The following is a 21,354-nucleotide window of genomic DNA, read 5'->3' on the forward strand; positions in this document are numbered from 1 at the left end:
TGTCACATGGTACGTGTATGCATTTGTGATTGGCTGATGGCTGTCACATGGTACACGGGGAGTGGAAAACAACAACAACTTAAAATTGTCAGAAAAAAAAATCTGATAATTTGAAGTTCAGACTAATGCTTTTGTATTGTCTTGTTATTTCGCATTTGTTGACTATGCAAATCTACCGTGTTGACTGGTCCTTTAAGACAGTGGCTAGCCTTGCATCCTTAGGACTTAAAGGACCAGTCAACAGTAGATTTGCATAATCAACAAATGCAAGATTAGACAATGCAATAGCACTTAGTCTGAACTTCCAATGGATAGATTTTTTCCCCGAAATTTTGAAAGTTATGTCTATTTCCACTCCCCTGTACCATGTGACAGCCATCAGCCAATTACAAATGCATACACTTATTCTGTGAATTTTTGCACATGCTCAGTAGGAGCTGGTGACTCAAAAAGTTTAAATATAAAAAGACTGCACTTTTTTTAATGGAAGTAAATTGGAAAGTTGTTTAAAATGGCATGCTCTATCTGAAAATGAAAGTTTAATTTTGACTTGCGTCCCCCTTTGGCCCAGATTTGTTAAGACTTGGCTGATAGGTTATGCTATAGTAATTAAACTGAATTTATTGTAATTACACATGGTTTAATTTCCCTTTAACAAGCTACTTAATTGATCAGTGTAAAACCGGGCTCGACAAATTTGTTCAAACTCTAGGAGCCAGAATCTTTAGTCCCCCCTATATAAAAAAACACAAACTAAATCTATGTATGTAGTATGTCCAAAGACAAACCTAGCTGCTCCAACATCTTGTCACATTCATCCAGCACAAAGTGTTTCACATTCTTCAGGTTCAAGGTCTTGTCCCTAACCAGTGCCAGAATGCGACCAGGGGTTCCAACAACAATGTGAGGGCAATTTTTGCGAATAACATCCTCGTCTTTTTTTATTGAGAGGCCACCAAAGAAAACAGCCACCTAGTAAGATTGAAAACAACAAATTATAAATTGAAGATAGAGCAATAAAGGATAATTATTGTAATCATATTACTAGGGAAAGTCCATTATCACCTTGACAGTGGGCATGTACTTTGAGAACCTCTCGTATTCCTTGCTTATCTGGAAGGCTAGCTCACGAGTATGGCACATAACTAGCACAGACACCTGTCCGTCCACCGCCTCAATTTGCTGCAGGGTAGCCAGTACAAAAACTGCTGTTTTTCCCATACCAGATTTTGCCTGGCATAGGATGTCCATGCCCAGAATAGCCTGTGGGATGCACTCATGCTGAACTGAAAAAAAAAAGAAGTTGAAATGCTCAAAACATTTGAGTATACCTGAATATGTGGAGATGTGAAATGATACACAATAGGATTTGTGAGGGGAGGTATGGTGAACATGTCTTATGGCCTTTTCATACTGAAACTGACTAACGTATTTAGAAGTATTCAGAAGAGAAAAAAGGGACACTATAGTCAAAAGTAAACAGATGATTCAAGTAATTAAAAAATATTTTTGTTAAAGTGATGGTAAATTCTATCGTTTTTGGAATGCTAGGATTTACCAGTGTTCATTCATGAAGTATAAAATACGTCATGCTGAAAATTCCTTTATTTGCTTGCAGCGTTTGCTGCTCTGAGTGCCTCAGGCCGACCATGGCCTGATCAAGCCCCAAAGTATCAGATGTAGACTGAAGACTACAGATTACTGTTTTTGAAAGGTTTTATTCTGGATTTTAAGATCAAAATCTGCATATGTATTTATACTAGTGTCTATTACATGAAGTTAAATAGATTTTAAAGGCATTTTCAAGAGATTAATCTCAAGCATTAAAAAAATAACATTTCATACCATTGGTGAAGGGTCAATAGTTATTAGATTGTCATAATGACAAACCTCAGAACCGAACGATCACATAAGTGCCTGGTGATACTACAGACAATACAGTTACCCCTACAATATAGAAATATTTCATAAGTGTTCCACTAATCATATAAGAGGTTGTGTGTCTTTGTAATTGGTCAAGTTACTCAAAAAAACAAACAAAAAAAAAACACAAGTGAATACCTTCAGAGGGATGTTCAAAGCCACAGTCCACAATGGCCCGGAGGAGCTCAGGTTTGAGCAGGAAATCTCTGAAGCCAGAGCTATGAATGGATACATAGGACCCTTTCACCTCTTTCCTGGCTGTAGGGGCTGGAGTTTCAGTTTGTGTCTGGGGTTCGTCGTCTTCTTCATAATCCAACAGTTCATTTTCTACATCTTGCTCTGTCATGGTGGCTGAAAAATATAAATGGCTATTTAATAAGGGACAGTCAACAGCAGAATTTTTGTCGTTTAAAAAGATAGATAAATCCCAGTTATAATACACTCTGCAATTACCTTGTATCTAAGCCTCTGCAAACTGCCCCCTTATTTCAGTTATTTTGACAGACTTGCATTTTAGCCCATCAGTGCTGACTCCTAGGTAACTTCACGTGAGTGAGCTTAGTATTATCTATATGACATATGAGCTAACACCCTCTAGTGGTGAAAAACTGTCAAAATGCATTCAGATTAGAGGCAGCCTTCAGGGTCTAAGAAATTAGCATATGAGCCTACCTATGTTTAGCTTTCAACTAAGAATGCCAAGAGAACAAAGAATAGGTGATAAAAGTAAATTGGAAAGTTGTTTAAAATGAAATGCCCTATTTGAATCATGAAAGTTTATTTTGTACTTGACTGTCCCTTTAAGTTAGCTCACTCTTAGAGCTTGTTGTTTAATATATCCAGTATATTAAAGGGACAGTCAACACTAGTTAACATTATGCGATATTGAAAAATAAAAAACGAAGATCCGCCTGCACCATACCCCTTCTGCCTTGCCTACTTGCTTCTTGTAGTAATAAAAATAACTTCTCTAATACGAGGTAAATATGGCAGCCTAACTCCCCCCACCGTTACGTAACTACCTTCTTCAAATGATCAGCCAATCAGAAATCCAATCGCGTGCAATTTCTGACCGAGGATTGGATTCTGATTGACTGATCATTTGAAGAAGGTAGCTACGTAACGGTGGGGGGAGTTAGGCTGCCATATTTACCTCGTATTAGAGAAGTTATCGACTGTGATTACTACAAGAAGCAAGTAGGCAAGGCAGATCTTCGTTTTTTATTTTTCAATATCGCATAATGTTACCTCGAGTGTTGACCGTCCCTTTAAGCTAATCTAAAAACAGTGGATAGCCAAACTATTCTATCCAGGATAAAAAAAAATATACAATTTATTAAATTGTCAAATTTGTATCTTTGTATCCTTTGCTGGAACTTTTTCCATTTCCATGTGAACATACTGAGGTAGGCTTAGACATATGCTAAGCCACTCACCTGTCTGCAACAATGTTATATATGCAAAGTACAACAAATGCATTTTGCTGAGCCAACTTCAGTATACTCAGCAAATAAGCCAAGTTTCAACAAACAAGAGAAAGTGGTTTTATAGAGGTAAAATGGATGTGCAAAATCATGCAACTTAATTTGACTTTCATGTAACCATTCTGTCTGCCAGGAACGAACAGCAGCATCAATAGCTTGTTCTATGGCCCGGTTGCCATCTGGTAGTAGCTTCTTTCTGCCCAATTGTGCTTTTCACAGAGGAAAACTTTCCTGTAGTATATCAGTCTGATCCCACCGACATGGTCAGTCCAGCCCCGAAATACCAGGCAATTCTCCTCTGAACAAGGAACATGACAACCCCAGACGATAGTTTCGGCCTCGTCAGTGAGGTGCAGCCATATCCCTCTAAGCACATTGGGCAAGGAGTCCACACGTCTGGTTTCCCCATCACCCTTAGGGAGACTATCCCCAGGGTCATATTTACATATGCAAAACAGAATGAAAGGGACAACACCTTGAGATTTTTAAAGGGACAGTCAACACCAGAATTGTTGTTGTTTAAAAAGATACTTTATTACCCATTCCCCAGTTTTGCAAAACCAACACTTATATTAATACACTTTTTACTTCTGTGACTAACTTGTATCTAAGCATCTTCTGACCGCCCCTAATCACATGACTTAGTTATTATCTATTGACTTGCATTTTAGCCAATTAGTGCAGTGTCTGCCACTAGCCACAAGTGTGATCACAATGCTATCTATATGGCCTACATGAGCTTGCTCTCCCCTGCTGTGAAAAGTAAATAAAATAGAGGCAGCCTTCAAGGGCTTAGAAATTATATGTGCCTTCCTAGGTTTGCTTTCAACTAGAATACCAAGAGAACACAGCAAAATTGTTGATAAAAGTAAATTGGAAAGTTGTTTAAAATTACATGCCCTATTTGAAAAATAAGTTTTTTTTGGACTTGACTGTCCCTTTAAATAAAATGTTTGGTAAAGCATAATTAACAAATTTACAATATATTTTCAACATTTTGTCCACGTTTCATGTAACTTAGCTCTGCAAATTGAGCAATTTCTAATTCTCACAACATGAAAAGCACCCTGCTGACTTATCAAGGCTAACCCTACTACATATATTTCATTAAAGTGAATGTAAATTTTGATGCTAAAGTGCCCGGTTTTTAAAACTGATTAAAAACAGGGGCACTTTAATTCATCAAAATTTACATTTCACCCCTGTTGTGAAAAAAAAAAACCTTACCTTTTAATCTTCACAGCAGCTCCAGCTTCCTCCACCCGTTTCAAAGCCTCTTCCTGGGTCTAAAATGAGGCATCTGGCTTCCTCCAATCACAGCGTTGACTCAGACACTGATTCCCCGGGGGGAAGCTGTGATTGGAGGATGACCTATCATTTCTGACATCAGAAATGGCTTGTGAAACCGGAGGAAGTTGGAGCTACTGTGAAGATTAAAAGGTAAGGTTTTTTTCACAACAGCAGTGAAATGTAAATTTTGATGAATTAAAGTGCCCCTGTTTTTAATCAAAGTTTTAAAAACCGGACACTTTAGCATCAAAATTTACATTCACTTTAATGGTCTAACTGAAAACTGCAAAAAAGTACTCTATAGCAGTGTTTCTCAATTCCAGTTCACAGGACCCTTAACAGGCCAGATATTCATTATATCTCAACTAGAGCACAGGTGAAATAATCATTTGAAGGGTGAGAGCAGGTTAGTAACCATGGTTACTGATCAGCTGATTATTTCACATGTGCACTAGTTAAGATATAATGAATATCTGACATGTTAAGGACTGGAGTTGAGAAACACTGCTCTATACTAACTGACCACAACTAGCCTTGTTGTCCTCAGACTAAAGCCCAGATTGGCTCCTCCAAATAAGGCAAAGGGTGGGTTGAATTTGGCTATTGAAAAACAACTGCAGTAAAAAGGGTGGCAATTTGTTTTAAATAGAAACATTTTTGATTTGTCTGTTCTATAGCAACACAACAAAAATGTATATTACTAAGTGTTTAATGTCCCTTAAATTGCTGGGGGGGGGAAAACTCAGGAATGTGGACTTGATATTACTTATACTTCATAGTTTTATGTTAAGACAAGTGCCTACCAAACTGAAAAATTAGGAGTAGATGTGGGAAAAATGTACAAAACAGATCATGAAACTTATGGAAGGGAACTGTGCAGATTTTAAATGGCGTTTCCCATCACTAAATAGTAATTATATTACAAAAGTAGTGTCTTTAAAAATGTTAATGAATGGAAGTGCCCCTGTTTAACAATTAATTTTATATACTGGACAGTAAATGATTAAACTTTACAATTGCTTTAACCTGGAGTGGGGCAGACTAATCTCTACTAATGAGATAAAATTAACCTACAGTGATTAAAAATATACTCCGCTAAACCATCACAAAAATCACAACACACTATAAACTGCTCTCTAATAGAATCACATTTGATGCCTTAGGTGTTTTTAAATCATATCTGAACCCTGGAGAGTTTTCAAACACAGCATCCTATAAAGAGTTCCTCTAATTTTAGAGGTAAACACCTTGCGATTTGTATATAAAATAGTTTTAACTACTAAAACAACTTTGTAATTTACTTTCAATATTGACTTTGCTTTTATGTAATATAGATTTAAAAAGTGGATTTTCAGATTCTCAGAACAGGACACTGCGCTTTAAGGCTAAACTTGATTTTTTAGGGATACATGTCCCTAAATTTTTTTTTACTAACATGATTTTTTTTTACTAACAAAAATGTTTGACTAACATGAAGTTGTTTTTTTCAGCAAGATGAGCATCTTGTAATTACAATGTCTTTACTGTGCCTTCAACTTACAAGGCATTTAGGTCATCTTGCTACAGAACATTTAATTTAATGTTTTTCAATAACAAAATTTCATCCATCACTTGCTTTATTTGCAGGAACCAATCAAGACTGAGGAAGTAGATCCAGCTAGCCTTTGTATAAAATGCATTGTTTTGCAGTTGTCATCCACTTAAGCAAATTATTGGTATATATGTAGCAGGGTTAGCCTTGAGAAGACTGCACTGTCCTTGTCTGAGAATTCCAAAAGCAACAGTTTCAGAACTAAATTAAACAAAGTGGGACAAAATAATGAAAGTATATTGCAAAGTTGATTTGCTAGTACTTTTAAAGCGATTGTAAACTAACAAATTAAATCCCAGATTAACAAAATCTTAGAAACAGGGAATCTTTAATTCATTTAAGTGTACAAAGACGGTTATTTAAAAATACTAACCTTTGCTTTATGGTAAACAACGCCGGTTCGCCTCCCCTGTATCTCCTGGTGCATTTAGCAAATTGATGACGAATCCGACTTCCTCCAATCGTTGCGTGCCCCCTTTGGAGACCAGCTCGTAGGGCATGCAACGATTGGAGGAAGACGGATTAGTCATCCATTTGCTAAATACAACAGGAGATGCAGGTAGAGGGCCGGCGTTATGTTTACCATAAGGCAAAGAAGGAATTTTAAAAAATAAAGCGTCTTTGTAAACAAATACATTTAAGTACCCCCGTTTACGATTTTTTTTTATACTGGGCTTTAATTCATTAAAGTTTACAATCACTGTCACTACTGAAGTTGTAGGTGCAATGGTTGCCTAGTTAAAATCTTTATTTTGATCAGCAAAAAAGTTAAAGGGACATGAAGCCCAAAAATTCTCTCATGATTCAGATAGAAAATACAATGTTAAACATTCCAATTTACTTCTATTATCTAATTTGTTTCATTCGCTTGGTATCTGTCGAAGGAGCAGCAATTCACTACCGGTTTCTAACTGAACTGATGGGTGAGCCAATGACACTACACATATACACACACACATATATATATACATATATACCCACCAATCAGCAGCTAGAACCTAGGTTCTTTGCAGTGCCTGAGCTTACCTAGATAAACCATACAGCAAAGGATAACGAGAAGGAAGCAAATTACATAGAAGTTGGAAAGTTATTTATAATTGTATGCTCTGAATCATGAAAGAAAAAGGTTGGGTTTCATATCCATTCAGGAAGAGAGTAAATAATTTCGTAAAAGTAGTACCATACCAATAACCTACACAAGGGTAATGCAGAAACTTGTCACACAGCTGAAATCACAGCTGTTCATGCTGCCACTAACTCAGTTTACACCAAATCCATCCCACAATATTTCTAGCTCATTGTAACATTTAACCAGAAGTCTAGCTTTGATTGCTAAACTCCCAAAGATATTGCAGGGATCTCACCATGCAGGTAAGTTTTATAATACGTGATAAGACCTACAGCCACCACAAAACGCATATCACAGACTTTCCCTTCTTTATCTAGACCCCAATGTACACCCCAGCCATCACACTTCCAAACAAAACGGCCAGTTATCTTTTCTAATGACTATTAGATATCAACTGCATGCATAAATATGTAACAACCCCTGTTTAAAGAGGATTATATTTTAAATAAACCTGCAGGCCCCTCCAACTAGAATTTACCTACAACTTAGCCCTGCTTTGTTCTTTGAATACCGAATAAACCGTCGTGATATAAAACAAGCAGGCCTGAGGCCACCCACTATGGCCTAAATAAAAGCCTCCCGCAGCCCATACTTGTACCGGAAGGCCTGTGCCCGCCAAATTCACGGCTAACCGGTATAATTACCATTTACGCTCTAGATTCCCAACCACTAGCGTATATTACAGCCCAAAAAAATGCACATAAAACCCCACAGAACGCAACGCATTGTACAGCAACATTTAACACGTATAAGCGGTCATTACATTTAGACCATAACACTAAGCAATACCAGAGCCCTTATATCTTCCAAATACCGCAATAAACCTCAGATTTTCCGTAAATCCTTTTATAAACCCAGCGGCCTTACTAATAAATCACTGCTGTATTCGCCTAGAAACCATTCACCGCTCACCTCTTGTTTCCTGCGGCTCCTCCTCCACGTGTAAGACGCTAAACTCGGTCGAACAAGCAGGAAGAACAGGCCGCAGGATAAAAGCCCTCCCTTCTGAGTCTGATTGGCCCGCTCCATTTTGGAACGCACAACGTTTCTACCTGTTGATTGGTTTGCACCGTAAAACTAGGCGTGTCCTGCAAACTTTTGGAAAATACTAGCCTTTGTTGAAAAGAAGTCGGCGTCTTATTGGTTAGTAAAGGAGGCGGGATGAACGTATTCACCAATAGGGACCCCGAAAAGAAGGAAGACGTAAAATGTTAGTATTTTTTTTTCGACAAATCTTTATTTATAGAGTAAGTTTACTGGCGTAGTTTTTTTTTTATTGTGGTCTTTCTGAACCATTATATACTATAGTCTGACGGGATTATTTGAATATTAGTTTACATTTAATTTCCCAGCACATAGGCTAAATGCATTGACCTTTAAGAGCAGGTACTCAAATTGCTTGAAGCGCGGTTACATTATGCGACTGAAAGAAAATATTCATTATGTCTTCTCTCTAGCAGTTGCGCCATACTCTTTTATTGTGCCCCTTTCCCTGTAATTAGACTGGGAAAATTGTGGGTTTTGCCATTCGGAGAGCATAAAGTTCACACTGCAGACTGTCACTTCAGAAGGCCAATATTTTTCTTATCATCATCTAAGTAGCATCAACAGAGGTGATACCTCTGTACAAAACAATGGAAGTTTTTCTAACAAAAGGAAAATGGCTAATTTTGTGACTACTCCAGTAATGAGTCGATTGGCTTCTCCAAAGTGTTTGTAGGAGTCTGACAACTGGAGCGATCATGAGATTTCAATGATGGGATTGGGTCAGGGGGCGTCCCTATGACACTAGGCACGCCCTCCAGACCGCAATCGCATCCTGGAAGCGCCTTTGGCTTTAGGACAGCCTAATGGCTAGGACGCTGTATTCCGTCCTCAAGAACGGTATTGAACTTCAGAACGACGTTAAAAGGTTAAATTTCTATAAAGTTTTCTGGACTTGTGAGATTCAATAAGGAATCTCGCCAGTACTATAAAATCCCAAATACAAGCATGGAGAGAAATCATCAGTTTATTTTACAGATGATTATATTGTATTATTATTCTTTATTTATAAAGCGCCAACAGATTCCGTAGCGCTGCCCGTGGGTACAAGGATAAAAGTACAATAAGAGACAACATTTTAAAGACAAATACAGGGGGAATTGAGGGCCCTATTCCTGTGGGAACTTACAATCTAGATGGATAGGAGGATGGGAAACAGGAGGTGGGGACTGCAAAGGTGAGAATGATATTAGTGAAGAGATAGATGAGGTCAACTGTTAGGTAAGTGAAGTTAATTTGTTAATGAGTTGGGTGATAAGATTCCCTGAACAAAAAGGTCTTTAGGGAATGTTTAAATGAGGAGAGGTTAGGGGAAAGTCTGACAGCTCGAGGAAGGGCGTTCCAGAGGGTTGGTGCCGCACAAGAGAAGTTCTGTAGTCTAGCATAAAAGGAGGTGATGGTAGAGGATGCAAGAAGCAGGTTATTAGGGGGCGAGCTGGAGTATATTTGTTGATGAGTGAGGATAGGTAGAGTGTGGCAGCTTTGGTGAGGGCTTTGTAGGTCAGGGTGAGAATTTTGAATTTAATTCTGCTGTGAATGGGGAGCCAGTGAAGGGACTCACAGAGAGGTGCAGCAGAAAAAGAGCGTTGAGAGATGTGGATTAGCTCGCAGATGCATTTAGGATGGAATGAAGGGGAGAGAGGGGGGCCAGATAGAAAGTTATTACAGTAGTCAAGTCAGGAAATTATCAGGTAGTGGATTAGCTGTTTAGTAGTTTCAGCACTCAGAAACGGACACATTTTGGAGATATTCCGTAGGTGGTTGCAACAGGATGATGAGAGCAATTGGATGTGGGGAATGAAGGACAGATTTGAGTCAAGTGTGACTCAGGCAGCGGACTTGGGGTGATGAAGAGATAGTGGTGCCGCCAACAGTGATGGAAAAAATCTAAACTGGAGTAGAGTTAGAAGGGGGGGGATTAGAAGTAGTTTGGTCTTGGACATGTTTATTTTTAGGTGGTGAGAGGCCATCCAGGAGGAAATGCCACATAAGAAGGCGCTGATGTGAGAATTGACAGAAGGAGAGAGTGCAGGGCTGGAAAGGTAGATCTGGGTATCATCAGCATAGAGGTGATAGTTGAAGCCATAGCTGTTGATCAGTTTACCAAGTGAAGAAGTGTAAATAGAGAAGAGTAGAGGACCCAGGACAGAGCCTTGAGGTACTCCAGCAGACATAGGCAATGGAGAGGAGGAGTCACCAGCAAAAGAAACGGAGAAGGATATGTTAGAGAGATAAGAGTGAATCCAGGAGAGGGCAGTGTCACAGAGCCCAAGAGAGCTGAGAGTCCGTAGGAGAAGGGGATGGTCAACAGTGTCAAAGGCAGCAGAGAGGTCAAGTAAGATGAGTATAGAGTAGTATGTGTCCCTCCTAAACATAAAGCATATTAGTGAACTCCCTTTAATGAGATACATATTTCCAAAGGTAAAAATTGCCTTTAAAACAATCCCTGCAGTTGCAATATAGTCCCCCCCCCCATAGTGATGCCACTATTGATTGCAGGTAAACTATAAACAGCATGTAGGATCAGCACACATCCAAAGGCCACAGCCTGACCTGAGTGAGTTAATTAGGTGCCAGACCTTCCAGGTCTCCCTCAGATGACCTCCGTATATAGTAAAGAACAACAGATGAAGGAGGAACACTTTCAAAGCAAGAAACCTTTAAAGGGACATTAAACCCAACCATTTTCTTTCATGATTCATATAGGGAATACAATTTTTAAAATGTTTCCAATTTACTTCTATTATCAAATTTATTAAATTATCGTGTTCTTCTTTGTTGAAGAGATACCTAGGTAGGTAGCGTGCACATGCCAGGAAAGAGTGCTGCCATCTAGTGCTCCTGCTAATGTATAACATTGTTCGAAAACTGCTGCCATATAGTGCTGCAGACACGTGCACACTCTTGAGCTTACATTTCTGCTTTTCAAATAAGGATAACAAGAAAACAAAGAAAATATGATAATAGAAATAAATTAGAAAGTTGTTTAAAATGTTATGTTCTATCTAAATCATGAAAGATTTCTCTTCACTGTTATCTGATTATAATCATGATTATTATTTTTATTACATCTTTTAAAATTACATGATACCCAAATGTTGAATCACTTGAAACAAAATACCTGTAAAAAGTAGCCTAGAAAATATCACCTGAACATCCCTATATAAAAAAGGAAGATATTTTACCTCAGTATTCAATGTTGAAATCAAACTTTTCTTTACTGTGATCTCAGAAGATTTGTCATGTAATCTTGTGAGATTTCATATTAAACTTCCTTAAACTGTGGAGGGAAATAGCATGACTGTGCCTGTATATGCCAGATACACACTCCTTTGCAAGTCCCGGGACTAGCATCCTGATTGGCTTCTTAAAGTCCCTTTACAATGGATTAATGCTACTGAGGATATTTTGTGGTAGAATATCTTCATTTTGTTTACATGGAGATGTTCAGGTGATATTTTCTTGTCAACTTTTTACAGTTATGCCTCATCAGTTTCAATTGATTCAACATTTAGGTATCATGACCCTTACCCATATTTAATTTAATAATTGTTAGAATTTCTTTATAACACATTGACATAAATTATGGGTAAAAGGTAAAAAGGAAATTTATGCTTACCTGATAAATTTGTTTCTTTTACGATATAACGAGTCCACGGATTTCATCCTTACTTATGGGATATCGCCTCCTGATCAGCAGGAGGAGGCAAAGAGCACCACAGCAGAGCTGTATATATATAGCTCCTCCCTTCCCTCCCACTCCAGTCATTCGACCGAAGTTAGGAAGAGAAAGGAAAAGCCAAGGTGGAGAGGTGTCTGAAGTTTAACAAAAATAAAGACCTGTCTTAGAAAATGAAAGGGTGGGCCGTGGACTCGTCATATCGTAAAATAAACAAATTTATCAAGTAAGCATAAATTTCCTTTTCTTTTACAAGATATGACGAGTCCACGGATTTCATCCTTACTTATGGGATACAATACCAAAGCTATATAGGACACGGATGAAAGGGAGGGACAAGACAGGAACCTAAACGGAAGGCACCACTGCTTGAAGAACTTTTCTCCCAAAAACAGCCTCGAACGAGGCAAAAGTATAAAATTTGGAAATAGTGTGAAGAGACGACCAAGTTGCAGCCTTGCAAATCTGTTCAACAGGAGCATCATTTTTGAATGCCCATGAGGAAGCCACAGCCCTAGTAGAATGAGCCGTAATTAATTCAGGAGGCTGCTGTCAAGCAGTCTCATATGCAAAACGGATGATATTCTTCAACCAAAAAGAAAGAGAGGTAGCCGTAGCTTTCTGACCCCTAGTTTTCCAGAGAAAACAACAAATAATGAAGATGATTGACGGAATTCTTTAGTCGCCTGCAAGTAAAACTTCAGGGCACGGACCACATTCAAGTTATGTAACAGACACTCCTTCTTAGAAGAAGGATTAGGACATAATGAAGGAACAATAATTTTCTGATTAATATTTTTGTTGGAAACAACCTTAGGAAGAAAACCAGGTTTGGTACGTAAAACCACCTTATCGGAATGAAAAATAAGGTAAGGAGAATCAAATTGTAATGCTGAAAGCTCAGAAACTCTGCGAGCAGAAGAAATAGCAACTAAAAATAAAACTTTCCAAGATAATAATTTAATATCTATGGAATGCATAGGTTCAAACGGAATCCCTTGAAGAACCTTAAGAACTAAATTCAAACTCCAAGGAGGAGCAATAGGTCTAAACACAGGCCTGATTCTAGTCAGAGCCTGACAAAAAGATTGAACATCCGGAATATCTGCCAGACGTTTGTGTAGCAAAATAGAAAAAGCAGAAATCTGTCCCTTTAAGGAACTTGCTGATAACCCTTTCTCCAATCCTTGGAGAAAAGATAAAATCCTAGGAATCCTAACTTTACTCCATGAGTAGCCCTTGGATTTGCACCAATAAAGATATTTACGCCATATCTTATGGTAAATCTTTCTAGTAACAGGCTTGCGTGCCTGAATCAAGGTATCAATGACCGATTCAGAGAACCCTCGCTTAGATAAAATCAAGCGTTCAATCTCCAAGCAGTCAGCTGCAGAGAAATTAGATTCGGATGATGGAAGGGTCCCTGAATGAGAAGGTCCTGCCTCAATGGAAGCTTCTACGGTGGCAGAGAGGACATGTCCACCAGATCGGCATACCAAGTCCTGCGAGGCCACGCAGGAGCGATGAGAATCACCAAAATCCTCTCTGTTTGATCCGAGCAATTACCCGGGAAGGAGAGCGAACGGTGGAAACACATAAGCTATGTTGAACGACCAAGGCACTGCCAAGGCATCTATCAGTTCGGCCTGAGGATCCCTGGACTTGGATCCGTATCTCGGGAGCTTGGCATTCTGACGAGATGCCATAAGATCCAGCTCCGGTCTGCCCCATCTGAGAATCAGGGTGGCAAAGACCTCCGGATGGAGTTCCCATTCCCCCGGATGAAACGTCTGTCTGCTCAAAAAATCCGCTTCCCAGTTGTCCACTCTTGGGATGTAGATTGCTGACATATAACAAGAGTGAGCCTCCACCCACCGAATTATCTTGGATACTTCTGTCATCGCTAAGGAACTCCTTGTTCCCCCCTGATGATTGATATAAGCCACAGTCGTGATGTTGTCCGACTGAAATCGGATGAATTTGGCGGAAGCCAACTGAGGCCAAGCCTGAAGCGCATTGAATATTGCTCTCAACTATTGATTGGAAGTAGAGACTCAGACCGAGTCCACACACCCTGAGCCTTCAGGGAATTCCAGACTGCACCCCATCCTAGTAGACTGGCATCCGTTGTCACTATCACCCATGAGGGTCTGCGGAAGCACGTCCCTTGGGACATGATCCTGCGACAACCACCAAAGAAGAGAGTCTCTTGTCTCTTGATCCAGATCTATCTGAGGAGACAAATTTGCATAATCTCCATTCCACTGTCTGAGCATGCTCAGTTGTAGAGGTCTGAGATGAAAACGAGCAAATGGAATGATGTCCATTGCCGCCACCATCAATCCAATTACCTCCATGCACTGAGCCACTGATGGCCGAGGATTAGACTGAAGGGATCGGCATGCATTCAGAATCTTTAACTTTCTGACTTCCGTCAAGAAGATTTTCATGGATATAGCGTCTATTAGAGTTCCCAGGAAAGGAACCCTTGTTTGTGGAATTAGTGAACTCTTTTCTAGATTCACCTTCCACCCGTGAGTCCTTAGAAAGGCTAGAACGATGTCGGTATGAGACTTTGTCAGCTGATAAGACGACGCCTGGATCAGAATATCGTCCAGATATGCCGCCACTGCAATGCCCCGTGGCTTGAGAACCGCCAGCAAAGACCCTAGAACTTTTGTAAAAATCCTGGGTGCCCTGGCCAGCCCAAAAGGAAGAGCCACGAACTGAAAATGTTTGTCCAGAAAGGCAAACCTCAGGAACTTGTGATGATCTCTGTGGATAGGAATATGAAGATATGCATCCTTTAAGTCCACGGTAGTCATATATTGACCCTCCTGGATCAATGGAAGAATTGTCCGAATAGTCTCCATCTTGAAGGATGGAACTCTGAGAAACTTGTTTAGACTCTTGAGATCTAAAATGGGTCGGAACGTTCCCTCTTTTTTGGGAACCACAAAAAGATTTGAGTAAAACCCCTGCCCCTGTTCCTGTATTGGCACGGGACAAATTACTCCCATAGCGGAGAGGTCTTTTACACAACATAAGAACGCCTCTCTTTTTATCTGGTCTACAGACAATCGTGAAAGAAGAAACCTTATTGAATAAAACTTCTGTAAAAGTGGATGACATAACTGCAGCCATATCCTGCAGAGTGAATGAAGTGGACGCGGTTGAGGAACACAGCGTCGCTTGGGTGGGCGTTAAAGGTTGTGACGCTTGGGGAGAAAGCTGCGGCAGACCCTGATTCTCATCAGTCTGAGAAGCATCCTTAGATATACTTGCATTAAAGAAAATGTGTTCTTTACATTGTAAAGCCCTCTCAGTACATGAGGGACAAAAGGTAATAGGGGGTTCCACATTGGCATCTAGACACATAGAGCATGTACTTTCCTGAAGTTCAGCCATGACAAACAAACTAGCAATAGCAATATTGGTCGTTTTATACTAAAAATTCAATTAAATTTCATAAGCAAACACTGTTAGAAAAGTTGTTGAAAAACAGGTGTACTGTCTCTTTAAAAAGTAAAAGCATATATGCGTTTGCCGCTTCGCAATAAAACCAGTAATTTGGAAGCACTCAGATACTTTGACAAGTTTATAATGTAAGTGTATGAACGAATAATTACAAAATTAGGCCTTAATTAACTCTTTGCACCTCGCCACAGCTCTGCTGTGGCGCCTACCTGCCCCAATCGAACACTGACTAGACGTGGAAACGGTGCTCCTAAAGCCTCTTGTGATGACTGAACCCGATCGACTTAGGCCACACCGGAGTGTAGACACTTGCTGCTCCAAGACAGGCTCCGAAAAGAAAATGCGCCCCGCCCATCGTGGGCGCAACCAAAAGTCCCCGGCTAGAGAAGAACCGCATGGGAAATAAACATGTCGGTGTATTTCAAACAAGTACCGCTAACCACCAATGTGTCCCCTCACAATAAACACATATTCTGATATTTTGCTGCGCATGCCACAAACCTCAGCGTCAAGCCCATAATAAAAGAATAGCCACCGGTTAACCCATTTATTAGGCCACTGATCATCCAAATAAAAAAGGCAGTACTTATGCACATAACTCGACGCTGTGCAAAAACGATTACCCCTTCCCTGTACCGGGAGTAAGTTTCAGTCTATTCTGAGATACTTCAGTCTCCCCAGATAAAAATGACTGTACTTACCTCAATGCTGAACGCAGTATGACGCTGTCCCACACAATGAAGATATTCCTTTTCCTCACCTTCAGCACATCAGTGGGAAACAACCAGGGTCTTAGATAATATCTGCTAAGACCATCAGCAGGGCATCAACCGATACGGGAGCGTTGTTTAATAGAATAAAGATCTCCCCTGTTCATTGCTGAGAAGCCAGAAGCTCTAGCCCTGAGAAAAATAGTACACACTGGTACCATTTAAAAATAAACTTTTCTTGAAGAATCTAACTAACACCTCACTTTACCTCTTCCTATCACTAACACAGGCAAAGAGAATGACTGGGGTGGGAGGGAAGGGAGGAGCTATATATACAGCTCTGCTGTGGTGCTCTTTCCCTCCTCCTGCTGACCAGGAGGCGATATCCCATAAGTAAGGATGAAATCCGTGGACTCGTCATATCTTGTAAAAGAAAGTATTTTAGCTCTCTGTAGCACATATATATGATCAGTAATACATAAAACATGTAATACTGATAAACATTCATTGTATCTCTCTTCCACATTGTCTTAGTAAAAAAACAAAACAATATAAATGCATAAAGCCAGGATAATCACTAGGACTTTGTGCAAAGGTGTGATTTACTATTACAAGTTAATATCCAAATATAATTTGATTTACTGTATTTGTAAAATTAAAGTATGTCAGAAATGGGAGCATAAAACTTTCAAATAATAGAAAGCTCCACAGAAAAAATAGACATTATACAAATTTGCATTAGAATCTAAGTGGAAGATTCATATTTCACAACATTTGTTCCAAATACTTAGTCAGTTTGAGAATTTATTTATCTAGGAGTATTTTAGATTACATCTGAATATTTTTGTATTAGTAAGTAACCCTTTCTGTTATTTACTTTTTATTTTCAAAGTTTATTAATTCTTACTCTTAATACATTCAAATTAATCTGAAGTTGTGAAATCATGTTGTGTAAACAAAGCAATATTATGCAGAATACTTGTATTTAGAAATTACTTTTTGACTTTTCAAATAATGTAATTTTACAAAATACAGTACTTCTGTATATAGAAACTGGATTTATTTGATAAAATGTATTTTTTTTAACTTATGTGACAGTTATCTTACTTCATTATTTGTTTTTCCAGATGCAGCTATTGTAAACATGACATATCAGAGAAAGTTGTGTCTCTCATTTCTACCCCCGAGCACTCCTCCAGAGTGTGAGTATTTAGCTGCCTAGGTTGGACCACTGCTCAATCACTGATTCAAATAAAATTGCTAAACCTTAGATCTGGCTTGTTAGTGAGATATGAGGGCTGCAGTTGAGCTTCACTGATACAAACAGTTAAAGTATATTACTGTGCTCAATTGTCACAGAGTCAAGTGGCAGATACTGTAAAGGCTGTGACACACTGCAAGTGATGCAACGCGAGGCGAAGCAGCTGCTTCGCATCGCATCGCTTCTGAAGTTCAGATATTTCATCTCTGAGCACTCAGCTACGCGACTTGACGCAGCAGAGTGCTCAGAGATGAAAAGGCAGGACACACTGAGCGCGCACACCTGCATCTACACGCTGCGCGTCGCTCCACTTGCAGTGTGTCACAGCCTTAAATGTGCCATAAAGTGCATCATATTGTAGTGTGCCACAGTAAAACGAAACATAAACTGTGTATGAAATTGTTATTAAAAATAGAAAGACGGTACCATAAATATTACTTTCCTCACGCAGAAAAGTTTATTTTTCTCTTTTTTATGTAAGAAGCACATTAGTTGCATATAATTATTAAAGTGAAAGTAATTTTTTGTCAAAAACCTTTAAGGCCATTGATTCATATTATCCCCCTGTATGTAGTCGCTAAGTTTAAAAAAAAAAAAAATCCATTGTTATTTTTTTTATATTTATTATTTTTAAGACATACCGTACTTACTGATCCTCCACCTCCTGCTCATTTCCTAGTTTGTCTATTTTAGAAGTAAGATCGGTCCCACCCACTCTTACGTGGTCATCCGTGCGCGCTCCTTTTGAAGCATCCTGTATTGGGCATGCGTTAAAATACGATCTCTGCTGTGATACATAGTATCGTAGCAGAGATTCTATTATCTGTCCTGTGCCGTCAATGCACATGCGTGTCTCATGAACGAGCATCTATACAGGCAGGAGATTCAATGAGACACGCATGCGTTGTTTAAGTTGGGGGCGTGTAGTTAGTATTTTGGGACGCCACTAGGGGACCAATGAGGATCATGAAGACGATTTTCGTCATATCAAAATAAAAAAAAAATGTAATATCCAGGCGGAGTGACATAGCGGATTGCTAGGTACAATTATAAGATAAATACTAAATAAATACTAAAAATCATGAATTAAAGTCAAGCTAATTTGGCATGTACTTTGCGTTGGGCTTTGAAGTGCATGTAAGTTTACTTTTCCTTTAATATCAATGGACTGTATATCTGTGTTTTACGTCCTTATTATTCTATGTTGTAATATTTCCAAACATTATATTCCGGAAAACATAAAACCAATATCGGATTCCTATAAATCTACTTCATTAACGTATCTGAAACAAGCTTGTGAAATCAAGTGATATACATGATTTACATTTTTCCTCATGTAAAAGATCTATAATATTTGTTCTACAGTTGGGGTACATAGAAATAAATAAAAAACTGACAGATAGGATGTGTTACCCTATCTGAGATAGACTACATTTGTAGCACTCTGGGGATTACTTAATTAAATAAATTGTGGTAACAGAGAGAGTCGTGCAAGGATGTGCAGAGAACAAAGACAAAACTGTCTGAGTAAGCTAAATAACATTAAAAATTAACTTTTATTAAGGCTTAGTTAAAATTGGAAAACACACACTTAAAAACACTCTTAGGAGCCAAGATAATGTTACTTGTTAATCGTATATTAGTTGGTGTGGTGGCTAAAGAATTATCTATAAATAGATAAAGTATATGGTATGGGGGCTAGTAACCATTCTATGTATTCAATATGTACCGGAAATGGCAACTCAAATATGATTGATCAGTATGTTGTTGCCGGTAATTTATTGAATAGTTGTATACTTGGGTTTACTAAAATTGATATTGTGAATTTGCTGTAGAATTAATATAAGTTACTTAATACGTTACAGTACACTTGTGCATATATAGTTAAGAGGCTTGAGTGATTATACACTTTTATTCATTGTGCGTGAAGTCAGGGACTTTATATAGAATCCCTTTAAATTACTCTTAATTTTCTATACGCAGCTATATGTGTGGCTGTGTTCAAGCCTGCACTACACAAATAAAGGCTTCATACTTTATATTTAATAATGTCTTTTATATTGGATATACAAAGTCTGGTGGGTGTACACTTTGTTATATAAAGTATCAGTGAAATTGGAGATCACCCCTTATGATAGTGTTGTCACCGTGAGTAATAAGGTATTTCGATATTATTGTCTCTTATATAAGAAATTATTCCAAATAAAGCGATATAATTCATATAACCTTCTTAAGGTTCCATTATGTTTATCCCTCTAGGTGCAAGAATACCCAATATTTGGGACTGGGACCTTAGTAGTTATTGTTATATTAGAGTCAAAATAAGATTCTTGTTTTGAAGTATCGCTGTGGGTGTTTTTTACAGGGTGATAAACACTGGGTGAATAGCGTTCCTGTTCTTATATAGAGCAGACAGATATAGTGACTCAGTTCTAAATATGCCTTTGAGTAAATGGCAAAATATCAAATGCTCTGAGTAGTAAAAAGAGTGACCGCTATTGTATAAGCTGCACGGCACATGCGTAATGTTACAACCCAGTAGACATAGTTAGTAAAGAAATATATACAAGATTTCAGTTTAGCATAACCAAATGAGACATTATTAAAAGTAGTGTGAGTACTGCTAACGGTTAAATTCTCCAGCTGCTGGAGAATTTAACCGTTAGCAGTACTCACACTACTTTTAGTAAATTGTGACTACACAGGGCTCAATGCCGCACTAATAATGTCTCATTTGGTTATGCTAAACTGAAATCTTGTATATATTTCTTTACTAACTATGTCTACTGGGTTGTAACATTACGCATGTGCCGTGCAGCTTATACAATAGCGGTCACTCTTTTTACTACTCAGAGCATTTGATATTTTGCCATTTACTCAAAGGCATATTTAGAACTGAGTCACTATATCTGTCTGCTCTATATAAGAACAGGAACGCTATTCACCCAGTGTTTATCACCCTGTAATAAACACCCACAGCGATACTTCAAAACAAGAATCTTATTTTGACTCTAATATAACAATAACTACTAAGGTCCCAGTCCCAAATATTGGGTATTCTTGCACCTAGAGGGATAAACATAATGGAACCTTAAGAAGGTTATATGAATTATATCGCTTTATTTGGAATAATTTCTTATATAAGAGACAATAATATCGAAATACCTTATTACTCACGGTGACAACACTATCATAAGGGGTGATCTCCAATTTCACTGATACTTTATATAACAAAGTGTACACCCGCCAGACTTTGTATATCCAATATAAAAGACATTATTAAATATAAAGCATGAAGCCTTTATTTGTGTAGTGCAGGCTTGAACACAGCCACACATATAGCTGCGTATAGAAAATTAAGAGTCATTTAAAGGGATTCTATATAAAGTCCCTGACTTCACGCACAATGAATAAAAGTGTATAATCACTCAAGCCTCTTAACTATATATGCACAAGTGTACTGTAACGTATTAAGTAACTTATATTAATTCTACAGCAAATTCACAATATCAATTTTAGTAAACCCAAGTATACAACTATTCAATAAATTACCGGCAACAACATACTGATCAATCATATTTGAGTTGCCATTTCCGGTACATATTGAATACATAGAATGGTTACTAGCCCCCATACCATATACTTTATCTATTTATAGATAATTCTTTAGCCACCACACCAACTAATATACGATTAACAAGTAACATTATCTTGGCTCCTAAGAGTGTTTTTAAGTGTGTGTTTTCCAATTTTAACTAAGCCTTAA

General features: G+C 38.4%; 2 protein-coding genes across 6 annotated transcripts in view; one reads left to right on the forward strand and one right to left on the reverse strand.

Moving 5' to 3' along the window:
- DDX39A (DExD-box helicase 39A) overlaps positions 1-8,407 on the reverse strand; it is a 28,080-nt gene extending 19,673 nt beyond the window's left edge. The window contains exons 1-4 of the mRNA XM_053718073.1: positions 8,330-8,407; positions 2,062-2,274; positions 1,066-1,286; positions 789-972 (exon numbers count right to left, since the gene is read on the reverse strand). Coding sequence (XP_053574048.1) covers positions 789-972; positions 1,066-1,286; positions 2,062-2,269 — 613 coding nt within the window. The 5' untranslated portion in view covers positions 2,270-2,274; positions 8,330-8,407. The remainder of the gene's footprint in view (positions 1-788; positions 973-1,065; positions 1,287-2,061; positions 2,275-8,329) is intronic.
- Positions 7,584-21,354, forward strand: part of LOC128663639 (serine/threonine-protein kinase N1) — a 410,416-nt gene continuing 396,645 nt past the window's right edge. For 2 of the 5 annotated variants that reach the window (XM_053718065.1, XM_053718070.1), the window contains exons 1-2: positions 8,604-8,627; positions 17,455-17,529. The gene's annotated coding sequence lies outside the window, so the exon portion shown is untranslated. Of the gene's footprint in view, positions 7,660-8,603; positions 8,665-8,698; positions 8,804-17,454; positions 17,530-21,354 lie in introns of those variants that run through there. The other 3 variants (XM_053718067.1, XM_053718068.1, XM_053718069.1) reach the window with 3 other exon arrangements.

Source organism: Bombina bombina, chromosome 6 (assembly GCF_027579735.1).
Source record: "Bombina bombina isolate aBomBom1 chromosome 6, aBomBom1.pri, whole genome shotgun sequence".
Taxonomy (NCBI): Eukaryota; Metazoa; Chordata; class Amphibia; order Anura; family Bombinatoridae; genus Bombina; species Bombina bombina.